Genomic DNA, 12,209 nt, shown 5'->3' on the forward strand with positions numbered 1-12,209 from the left:
AGAGTGCTCTCGAAGTACGGATTCTTACCAGCAACATTAATTCCACAACTTGTTTTACTTTTGGCCCACTAGAAGGACTTATGCTGGGAATCATCCATACTGAAAAAATGTTTAATTCGCTTTATTCAATTTGACTCCATCTTAACATTTATGTACTAGTACCCTTTGTCCTGACTAGCTGTACACCTTTGACAAATTAGCCCAACTACATTACTAGCTAGAAAAAGATGTGTCGTTGACAACTTTTACGACAAGTGATAAAATTCTACGAGTTAACATCTGGTGCTTCCCGACAGTTCTAGTTCAATACAGACGTCAACTAGTGCAGTTTTAACTCACTAGTAATACGTCGTCGATCTATGGAGGACAGAGTATACTTGTTACAAGGACCGAGAAGATCAAACTATTTGGCTTGTCAATTAGTCAGCTCGTCAACTAGCTGACTCGTAAATCCTTAATAAAACAAATGAGCGCACGCGCAGAAAAGCTGGCTTACTAGCTAATTTTTTCACTATTGTTCAACATTACTGAGCACTAGGACATTTACACGCCTCGTGAACTAATTTCATGGGGAATTTGGTGCCATGAATATGGTCCGGGAGGCTACTAGAGAGTGACGCATGCCTAATATTCAGAAATAGTGTTGCTAGTGTAGCAAAATAAAGTACTTGTAAAGTTTAATTGTATACTAGTAGGTCAAAGTAACACCACTAAAATATCATTTCCATTCATCTTAAGGACCATGTACAAGTATGCACTTCGTTCTCACCAGTAAGACATCAGCGCAGTTGTAGAAAGACTAGGATGCTCAACTGTCCCAATAGTGAGGACAAAAAGCAGACAAGTAACCTGACCTTGAGCTGGATATCAAGGATATCAAATCAAAACAAACCAAAGGGTTGTATTCATAGCATGGAGATCTCAACTAATGCACGTTTTTTCTTCATTGAGTAGTACATAGTTTACCAAGTAAGGAGCAAGCGTATACTAGTATTTACCTTGGGCTGGATCTTAAGGATGTCAATAAACGTGGCAACAATTTGCTGTAAAGGCAATTTGAGTATTTATTCACAGTACACTAGTAACATGAAGACTAAATGCTCAAATGGCAGTTTTTTCAAGCATTTATTCAATATCCTACTAGTTAGTTACTTGTGAGGGCAGAGCACACTAGTGCATGGACATTGGGCTACAAATCAAGGATATGGAATATAGGCTCAGACATCGTTCCATAAGAATGTGTTGAAGGATCACAACGCTGTCCTTACACTATACTCAAACAAGAAACCGACACCACATCTTTTCAAGACCACATCCAGGTACAAGACATGACGCATGTGATGGCAGGTCAAAAAAAACAAGGGAAGGGGGAAAATGGGGATGAGTGGCAAATTTATACACAGATACAAGTTGAAGTCAGTGTAAACTGTTTTTATTGGAGGCATGTGAGATGTTTTGGCTGGGAGACGGGTGAAGGGCCAGGAGAACCAGAATAAAAGCGGATATGCATGCAACAATGCAGACATGCTGAGGAGTAGGACGGGGAAAATGCCTTTTTCTCTTTTTAAATTAGCTACTAGCGAAGCAGATGTCATACAAGGCAAATTCAATTTTTATTACACTGTGGGTTTTTTGTACACTCCTTTGGTTTATAAACATTTAAACAATGTCAGTGATCATGCCATCACTGTAATGTGAAAAAAAAAATGTTTATCTCGTGATTAGGATGGAGGGGGTAAAATGTGGCTGTGTATAAAACAGAAGGGGATGGAAAAATAACATTGTTTGCCCTTTAATCCTGGAAGTATGTGGTGAGCTGTTAAGGTTGATGGATCGTGAGGTTGCTTAATATCCAGCCGTCCTCAGGTATTCCGCCATTTTATGTGCTTTCTTGTTAAGACTTCCACCATGGATCGCCTCCTTTCCCATGACTAAAACCAATACTGGGGCACATAGGGGGTGGGGGGGGAAATACAGAGAGAAAATGAACAAAACGCAATCGTCCCCGCCCCCACGTGATGGAGGGGGAGGTCCAGGTCTCAGGATCTTACCACTCTTCAATGCTATAAAGGTTTCCATGACATTTGACAGCTTGCAGGAGAAATCTTAACAGCAATATTTATTTTCTCTTCTTTATGTCCCTCAAATTTTTACCTAAATGAGCCCTGGGAAACATTAAAAGCCTGAATCCCGCAAGTATTTTGCCATTGAGTAAGCCTTCTTATTCAATCCGCCTCCATGGACCCCTTCTTTTCCCATTACAAGAACCAAAACTGAAAGACAAGAGATAGAAAAGGGGGGGGAAGATTAAGGAAATAGGTAAGAAAGCAAGGAAAGCATCCCAAAGTTCAGTACTTTCATGAGAAGAATGAAAATCTGTTGAAGAAAGTGCATCACTCAAGTTTTATTCAAACTATACTAAAAACATCAAAAAAGGGGCTCCAATATCGCCAACATAGCTTTTTAATTTAGATTTAATGTGAACAAAAAGCTGCAGAGAACCAGTTAAGCCTAAGAGTTACGTTTTATATGTTGAATATAAATACTTCGACTAAAAATTAAGTGTGTCTGAAGAGGTATTCCTAAAAAAATACAGTAGTGGCCATTTTATTTTTTACCCTATAATTTGATCAATTATTCATTTGCATTTTTGAGGAAACAAAATTATTCTTAGAGGATGCCTTACAACTTCCACCATTTCAGTACATTTATTTCGGTGGGGGAGTCATTTGCCACTTGCTTGATCAAATTTCCAATCAAAAACATCCACTGAAGATAGAAAAAAAAAAAAAAAAAAAAAAAAAGGCACGAACAAAAAAATTTGGCTTGGGCATGAATGAATTTACTTTTAAGCTTGCTTATTCTTAGAAAGCCAGTTATTTCAACAAGGTGTTCCCCTAAAGGAGGCATCATGAAAAGTATAATGAAAAAAAATGTTTTAAGACTGTGGGATCTTTTTGCACTTTTGTTTTTTTTACATTTTCAGTACGGGATCACATAACTAAATAGGGGTGAGGAGGCTGAAGAGAAAAGAGGAGGCAGGTTAATTGTGTTGGCTTTTCCCATAAGATTTGGACAGACTGAGAAAGGTGATACAAGGGAAAGGCTGAAGCGCCCCAGACATGAAAAGATCAAAAGAGAAATTGTTGGAGACAAAACTTTACATGAGCTTTAAATGAGGGAAGCACAAGTTATGTAAAAAAAGAAAAAGGTCAGCACTACAGCGTCCTACATCCAAAACAGCAAAAACTCATTTCTAAGAGGTATCATAGCAAGATTCAAGTTGGAGGTAACAGCAGAATGTTTTCTATTAACTTAAAGAGCAGATAATACCTTCTGTTGATGATAAGACTGCTGTAAAACGCTTGATTTACCTTGTCCGGCTCGCCCCACAGAAATGTTGTATGTGGGTTCTCCTCCTTGGCTCTTTGTCCTCATGTCCATAGTCCAGTCGCCCTCATCCTGCAGGCTGTCTCTGAGCACCGAACACTTCTTTGAGCCCAGGGTGAGACCGCAGGTGTAAAAGGTCTCTCTGTCTTTGCCGACCAGAACATCAATTTCTTGGGACTGGAGGGGAAACACACGCAAACACACAAATTAAAAACAGCAGGGCAATTTCAGTTAATTAGATCAACAATTAATGCTGCACATTAATAACATAATGTGCTCTGTATTTGAAATTATTTCGCAGATTTTTTTTTTTTTGCTGAGTCCGATTCTGGTCTGCCGATTTTCATTACTATTAATTATGTATGTATGCACGTATGTATGTGCTGGTGTTTTCATTGCGGATACTGCTCCAACTGTGAATGTCCTTTGTGGGTGAATTAAGCATCTACAGGGTGGCCCAGAATTGATGACTCACTTGACAAGAGACTTGGAACTCAAAATCCAATAAAACACATAAAAAGAGTGTATGATCATATACAGGGACAAATTAATGAAGAAATCATAGAAAGCACAAAAATCTGAGCCACATATAGAAAACTGGTAACTGGATGACGTGGCTTTTGAGGAGAAATTTGTCTTACTTCAAGCATTATTTATTTCCATTTGTGCAAACAACATTATACAACATTGCCCGTTTCATCAAATAATTTATTAATCCAAGCGACAGTCTCTCGTCAGTGCCAGCGGCCCACAGGTTGCACCTATTACTTGGCAAGCTAGGGTTGGCATAGGGGTGCCCCGATCAGACGCATATGAGATATCGGTCCGATATTGGGAAGCGGAAAAAAAGGCGTATTTTATCGTTCAACAGCCCAATTGTCTGATATTAGCATCATAGATGAGCTATCCATTTCATATTCCGCTCCTGGTCTTCTATCCAACAGGATCTGCAGCTAGCGTGCAGAGCCCACGTGATTATAACAATCACCGTAATATTTTCTTTAATCAATATTGTATCTCAGGGTTAATTCATTATTTTTTTTTTAATCCATGAGTTGCACACACTGCCGGCGTTCACTTGAATTAGATTTGCAGTGAAGGCTCCCTCGGTGGTCACCGCATGACAGTCGTCGGCCCGCCTCAGGGTTGGAGGCTGCAGGTGTCCTGCCGCCTGAGGGGTCGGATTTACTTGAATGAATTTGGGGGATTTTTGGATTGGGGGAGAAATGTGGAATTTGAATTTTGGGAATGGAACAAGAGATGTGAGAATGCAGAAAAGTGCTATAGAAGTGACGGCCCAGAATGTCCTAAATGTTGCCTATATACGTTTGAAAAGTTTGAAGTTGTCAAGAAATCTGGTAGGGGAAGGTACAGTATTGTTTTTTGCGTGTGAAAACATAGGCATGGGATACACTGTATTAAAAGCAGCAAAAGCTAAATTTAGCCATAAAACAAAATTGTACATACACTGGCCGCATTGTATTAATAGCCGCCGGTCTCCACGTTATAACACAGGATTACGTGGAAAGAAAGAGAGGTTACTCTGGGTGGGTGACATGGGCTTTGGGGAAAAAAAAAAAAACATTTCCGAAATTCGACAAAAAAACATGCACTTGCTTCACAGAACATTCATGGCTGTTACCTTTCATAACTTGCTCGCCTAAAGTACAGTGCGTTTGCTCAACTCTGCGAGAGTTTTGTGAATGTGCATGTTTACTTAGGTTTTCTTGGACTTTACTTTGTCACCAAGCTTTCCTCAAAATCCACATGTAACAGAATTACTCTCCACAAAGACAATTTGGGAAAATTTAACAATGTTATTCCAAACAACGTCAGTCTTATCCATCCCAAATCATTTACAGAGTAGGGATGTGGACTTGCGCCTTGCTATTAATTCACCCGCTGAGATGCTCCTCCTCATTTTAAACACGTTTGCTGCTATCACAGAGAGTCACAAGACTGGATCCTGCCTGCTGATTCACAGAATGAAGGTTTATCACTTCCTCCTCCTTTGTCACCAAGCCACACTGATTTGCCGAATAAGGATTTCATCACAGACTCCTTTGTCTTGCCTTATCGGGGCAGTGTAAATACTCAATGATGTAAACTTGTACATTGTAAACGCAAGACCGACAATGATATCGATGACTATATACATTATATCGCCCACCCGCAGAGATAACATAGTTGATGAGCTTCACCACGCAGCAGTACATCCTTCGAAAACCAGTGTGTTACGTGTTGGCAAGACACAATGGCTACACAGACATATGTCCGTGATGGGATGTTGCTCCATGCTTGTACTTGCTGTCCTGTTGTCAGCTGCCAGTTTGGTAGTCAAACAAATAATAGACATGGGGCACGCACTGTAGATGACTGTATTTATGGCACTCGTTCCATATGTTTATTAAACTCAAGATTCTTCTATTCGCTCTCTCTTGCTTCTTAAACAGCCATGCTTCGCTCAACAAAGTTCCACATTATTCTCTTCAGGGAGCCCGCTCCGCCCTCACGCATGCGCAGTCCAACTGCAAATGGCTGATGAATATTCAGTCGGAACGCAGACTTGGATCCTGTCATTGGCCTAGTCTGACGTGGGCAGTAGGTTCAATGGTCAGATGTGACAAGACAAAAGCCATATCTATTGGCAGCTGTAAGTTCGTCAGTAAAAATCTAGAAATAAAGTCTATGAGGTTAAAAGCAGAGGAAAAAGTAGCAGCTGATAGTCCAGAACATATAGTAGTTCCCAAGATGTCCTGAATGATCTGCATATTTAAAATTGGTATGGGTTGAATTGGTCACAAAATGTGGAAGGGGGATGTAAATGTGAAACTTTCACTTAATTTGAGAATATTTTTGCAAAAATCTTGGAATGTATCAAATATTCCCATTGATCTGAATGAGCTAAATATTTTTAAGATAGAATGGTTTGTATCAGTCAAAATTTGTGTCAGGTGGTAAATATGTCAATCAATACTTAATATGCAAATGTCACTGTGAAAATTGGAATATTGGAAATGTCTTCAACAGTCACAACTTTGTCTTGAATTAGCAAAATACTTTAAGTTAGAATGGTTTTGATTGGTTGAAAAAACATGAAAAGAAAAAGCTTAATGCCAAGTCTGTATCTCTCTCTCTCTCAATTTGGGTTTCTGGGGAAAAAATTTAAGAATTTAGGAAATACTATGCAAGCTATTCATGTTCCACATAAGTTTTAACAGGTTGGTATCGTATGAATTGGTCAAAAAAAGGTGGAAGGATGTAGTAAATGCATAAAATACCTTAATTGGGGGATTTTATTGTGTACATTTGGGGAAAGTCCATTCCCAAATTGTACTGAATGGGCAGAATATTGTCAAAATGGAACAGTTTGACTCATTCAATAAATTAGAAAAGTAGGAATTAAATCACTGGCTGAAAACTTGCGTGACACATTTTTTCTCACAAATTTAGACTGTTGGTCAAACACATTTAGGTATTATTGTTACACATATTGGATGACTCACTCTTAAGTCTTTCAAATGTCTCGCTCCTTGATGATACACTGCTAATAGTTGGGCAAACATGCCATTTTGGGGTCTCCTGAAAAGTGATGATTTTGGAGGTACAAAGATTCCGCCTAATAACAGCGAAATGTGTAAAACACCTCTTTGGAGATTTTAGTGTGAAAATGTGTGGATTGTGTGGGGGAACATTCTAATGGCAATGTATCAGTTAACACTGAATGAGTTAAATGAATTCAACATTTTCAAGTTGGATTGATTTCAGTATGTCGTGTAATGCTTACGGAAGGGGTAAAAATATATCAAATCTGGTCTCTTTGCAGTGAAAAGTGAGGAATTTAGGAAATAGGGGATTTCTTGGATTGTGTAAAGTAGTTCCTGTGAATGAGCTAAATGTGAAAGATTAACTTTTTTGTTGAAAGTCACTCATTTGCTTGAATGGATATGTCCCATGTGGGAAGATGGAATTATGTCAGGACTGCTAATTTATTTCAGACCTGAATTTTGTCAATTTTTTTTAAGTTTTGATGCTCATTGACATCCACACAAAAAACAGCAAAAATGCATATTCAGAACTATAACAAACAATTGAGTAATGAATTGTGGCCTTTGGATCGAGCCATCTACATACAATATCAATGATCCCACACATTCAAAGCAATTAGAAATGACGAATCACTTCTTTCCACCGATGACTGTGGAAAGAATCCTACATCGGCACAATATCAATAAAACTGGTTTTAAGTGTATTTATATGACAGATTCATCAAAAGTCAGCACGTGTAATCTTTTTTTGTGAATGTGAGACAACAGGTAACCGGCAGATCGGCGGCTTAACGTTAGCTAATCATCACGGCCACGGCACACAAAGAATGCTCCTTTTACTTCAAAGCCTAACCCAATCTCCACGATGGTTTGTAAAAAACAGACCCAAAGAGCGTATTTAAGGTTATCGGAAATGGACTTTGGATGTGACTAATAAAATGTTTTGTGTTGGGGTCCACGCCCGTTTCCAATGCGCCTCATCGTACACGAGGCGGCTAAATAATCCTGCGGCGTTTCCTTAGCCAGGAAAGGCCAGGGATGCGTTAGCTTAGCATAGCCGCTAGTTGGCTAGTCATTTGCATAGATAACGGATTTTTTTTCCCTCCCCCCCCCGGGCTTTTTCTGGCAAGCCTTGCGCTGAGATTCTCAACACTTAAAACCTACCTTCTTTTGGATTTCATAGTCTTACCGTGATATTGTTGAAAGTCCCACCGTCATGTGCTGCCCAAACGTATTTGGCGTCCAAATAGCCAACAATGGCGCTGTCCTGACAGCTGCCATCGGCCATCAGGTTTTCCACGTAGCTTTGCCAAGACATGTTGAAGAAAGACAATGCAGGGGTACAAAATGGCCGAGGAGTAGCGAGTAAGAGACCAAGGCCGAAAAGAGAGAGATTCGGGAGCCTCGGGTATAAGCCACCACTAGTCGGACGCGCTGGGGCGGCAAAGAAAGCCGGGGCACTAGTGCGGCTGCGGCTGCGGCTGGCTGGGTGTAGTCCGGATTTCAGATCACTCCGCACAATCAGCCTTCACCACTACCGGCGTTTTTACGGCAGCAGGCGGCGGAAGAAAGAACAGAAGAAGAGGAAGAGGGAATTCGCCAACTGTCTGGGGCAATATTGGGCTGGGGTGCACAAAACGCCTGCTTATTTATTGTGCGAATGTTGAATAAATCTGCACTCCTTATTATTGTATGGTCTAGTTTCACCTTTCTACTCCCACGTTTATTCAAGCCATGCCAACTTTTCGCCTCGAACAGGACATCTTGGGAACTATTTTGCCCAAATTCGTTCTTTTCCCCACATTCCACCGGACATTTTTTTTCGACGGGTTGCTCAATCAGGCCATGTTAGGAACTATTTTTCACATTCCTTGATGGTGCATATTATTAATTATCCCACATTTTCCATAATAATATGTACAATGACATTCATGTCACACATTTGCTCCTCTTTCGACATTCCTTGACCAATTCAAACCATTCCATCTTCAAAAGGTTTAGCTCATTCAGGAGAACTTGGAAATTAATTATCACATTCTCCAAATTCCCCAAATTTTAGAGGAAAAAAAAATCACAATACACATTTTTCATATTTACCACTACCTTTCACATTTCTTGACTGGCTCAAAGCATTCCAACGTCATAATTTTCAGCTCATTCAGGACCTGTTGGGAACTATTTGTCATATTCTCCAAATTCCCCAAGCTTTACTTAAAAAACACCATTCCCAAAGTAATGCAGTCCAAAGATCTCATCCTTCCACGTTTCATTACAAATTTAAATCTTTCCCATTTAAAAACTTTAAGCTCCTTCGGGACTTATATGTTTAAATATTTATCACATACCCCAAAGAACTAAATGAAGAATTGTTTGACATAATATTCTTCCTTCCGAATCCTACTTTTCCACATGGCTCCACATTTCCCTTGAAAATAATTCCTATTGAAACGAATGTGGACATTTTCCAAATTTAATTTAATATTTTATATAAAACAATACAACTTTATTTATATTGCACATTTCACAACAGCTGGAGCTGTAACGAAGCACTTCACATATTGTGAAATTTAAATTAACAGTAAATTAAAACACACATTAAAACACATTTAAAATAGATACCAGAAGAACAGCGACAGTCTCAGGTTGAGTCGAAAGCCAGTGAATAAAAATGTCTCTTCTAACAAGTTTTAAAAGTGGACATAGCCTAACAGTTAATGGAATCTCATTCCATAGGGAAGGACCGACAACAGAAAAGGCGCAATCCACCCTGAGGTTCCGCCTGGTCTTCGGCACCTGCAGTAGGGGTGGAGGAGCTCGGAGAGGTACGCTGAGGCGAGGCTATTTAAAGATTTGAAGACAAACAGAAGTATCTTAAAGCGAACTCTAAAGTGCACTGGGAGCCAGTGAAGAGAGGCCAAGATTGGGTTTGTGTGATCCGTCTTCCTAGCTACAATTAAAAGGCGAGCAGCAGCATTTTGCACCAGTTGGAGGCGCTACCATGCTAAGCAGTCATCCACCATGCCATCAGTCATCCATCCATCCATCTTCTGTACCGCTTCTCCTCATTAGGGTCGCGGGGGGTGCTGGAGCCCCTCCTAGCTGTCTTCAGGTAGTAGGCGGGGGACACCCTGAATTGGTTGCCAGCCAATCACAGGGCACACAGAGACAAACAACCATCCGCGCTCACACTCATACCTAGGGGCAATTTAGAGTGTTCAATCAACCTGCCATGCATGATTTTTGGAATGTGGGAGGAAACCGGAGTACCCGCAGGAAACCCACGCAGGCACCAGGAGAACATGCAAACTCCACACAGGAAGGCCGGAGCCGGAATCAAACCCACGACCTCTGTACTGTGAGGCCATCGTGCTAACCAGTCGCCCCACCGCGCCGCGTGTTATTTTCAACTAAACATAAAAAAAGAGAATTACACTTTATGAATATAACCAATCCCCAAAACGTTGCCTTACTAAAGTCTGCTAGCTTACAGCAAAAACACAATGCAAAACCTCATAGATTGGCTAAAAATAGCAATGATGTTGCAGCATCATAAACCTTAAATCAACGGCTATTTGAACACAAAAAGAGTAGTAACACATGTGTAATGTGTCACGTGTCAACATAAAAATATTTACAGGCATATATTATTTATTGTCTGCGGAAAACAACTAATATTATTGCAGTTTAGTGAGCAGTATTCACTGTCTTCTTCTTGTATACCCATACGTCCGTATACACCAGAAGGAGCCTGACAATTAATTAATCATAATGCACAAAGTGTTTCATTTTTTCCATTGTATTTGTTATTTGCTGCTTTTTTTAGAAGTACCATTAAAAAAGTGACAACATTTGCTGGTATTATTATTATTATTTTATGAGGGGACGGAATGTATTAATAGGCTTTCCATTCAATTATGGAATACTGTGTGATTTTTTTTTTTTTTTAACAGAAAGTGGACCTAGCCATATTCTGGAACGTGTGTAATCATTAGCTTCCAAAAACACTTCTGAAGATGTAAAGTAAAGCGTTTTTACTTGTTTTTGTTTAGTTTTAAAGAAATTACCATGTATAGTAAGGCGCATTTATTTATTTATGTATTTATTCTTTGAAGAAATGACCATGTCATTTATCTTTCGCCCCAAACAATCCAAGAAATGAATGAATTCGATAATTAATTGCTCACTCTATTTCAGTAAATTTTCCATTTGCACTCCCAGATATAGATGCAGTCTATGCCACTTTGCTGAATCACCAGCACTGATGTGAATTTGAATTATGGGACTAATAAATGACGCAATAAACATGTTTAATGTTCTGTGAAATGGGACGCTGACAGCAAGTTTATTTGGTGCTGTGAGCTTTGTGGCTCTACAAAATATCAATAAACTATTTGGACATTTTTTTAAAATAAATAATTGAATAAAATGATTAATTACAGCTATTGTAACTATTGTACTATTGTATAGTAACATAACATTGTAAATAATGTATACTTTTATAAGTCAAATAATTTCCAATTACATAGAACTTAACTTTTTAACCTTTAATATTTTTTAACTTCATTTAGCTTACTAAATAACAACTTCATCCATCCATTATCTGTTCTGCTTCTCCTCACAAGGGTCGCGGGCGTGTTGGAGCCCATCCTAGCTGTCTTCGACCAGTAAACGGGGTACCCTGAAGTGGTTGCCAGCCAATCGCAGGGACAGACAGACAGACAACCATTCACACTCACACCTCGGGACAATTTAAAATGTTATATTAACCCAATTAGTCCATATTTTTACTACACATTAGAATAGAAAAACAACCATTCATTTAGATCACCATTCAATTTATTGTAAATTACAACATTTTGAAACCAATTTACATGAAGATAATGTTGTTTATTTGCTTAAATTAAGTTATTATAATCACATCAGAAATAATAAAATAACGAGAGAAGAAAATGGCAGTTAATATTTTAATCAAAAGAGTTGCGGGCTACTGCGTATTTATTTATTTATTTATTTATTTATTTAGATCACCCACCTTACCACTAGGGGCAGTAAAAGTCGAATATGAGTACCGCAGAGTAATCCATTCTCCCATTTAAGTATACATACCATCATCTCCCATTTTAATATGAAATATAAAAACGAAATTACAAAAAATGCACATAAAAACACGCTTTTGTTGTGTCTCAAGAGTCTACATCTCGCGGACTGGAATAAAATAAATGACAATCATAAATTCATTCTTATCATAGGTTTACGGTGTCCGACTTTTCT

General features: G+C 39.0%; 1 protein-coding gene across 2 annotated transcripts; it reads right to left on the reverse strand.

Moving 5' to 3' along the window:
- Positions 1-1,416: 1,416 nt before the first annotated feature.
- pfn2a (profilin 2a) lies at positions 1,417-8,487 on the reverse strand. Of its 2 annotated transcripts, none has more exons than XM_088311184.1 (3): positions 8,128-8,472; positions 3,375-3,567; positions 1,417-1,943 (listed from the first exon to the last, which is right to left on the reverse strand). In XM_088311184.1, exons 1-3 carry the CDS (start codon positions 8,254-8,256, stop codon positions 1,846-1,848), a joined length of 420 nt encoding a protein of 139 aa, XP_088167310.1. In that variant the 5' UTR covers positions 8,257-8,472; the 3' UTR covers positions 1,417-1,845. The 2 variants fall into 2 exon arrangements, with proteins under 2 accessions (XP_088167310.1, XP_088167311.1); XM_088311185.1 differs by lacking the exon at positions 1,417-1,943 and adding an exon at positions 1,950-2,273 and having other exon boundaries at positions 8,128-8,487.
- Between the last annotated feature and the right edge of the window lie 3,722 nt (positions 8,488-12,209).

The sequence above is a fragment of the Idiotropiscis lumnitzeri genome, chromosome 12, assembly GCF_059441095.1.
Source record: "Idiotropiscis lumnitzeri isolate Australia: NSW breed Sydney's pygmy pipehorse chromosome 12, RoL_Ilum_1.0, whole genome shotgun sequence".
NCBI classification, from domain to species: domain Eukaryota; kingdom Metazoa; phylum Chordata; class Actinopteri; order Syngnathiformes; family Syngnathidae; genus Idiotropiscis; species Idiotropiscis lumnitzeri.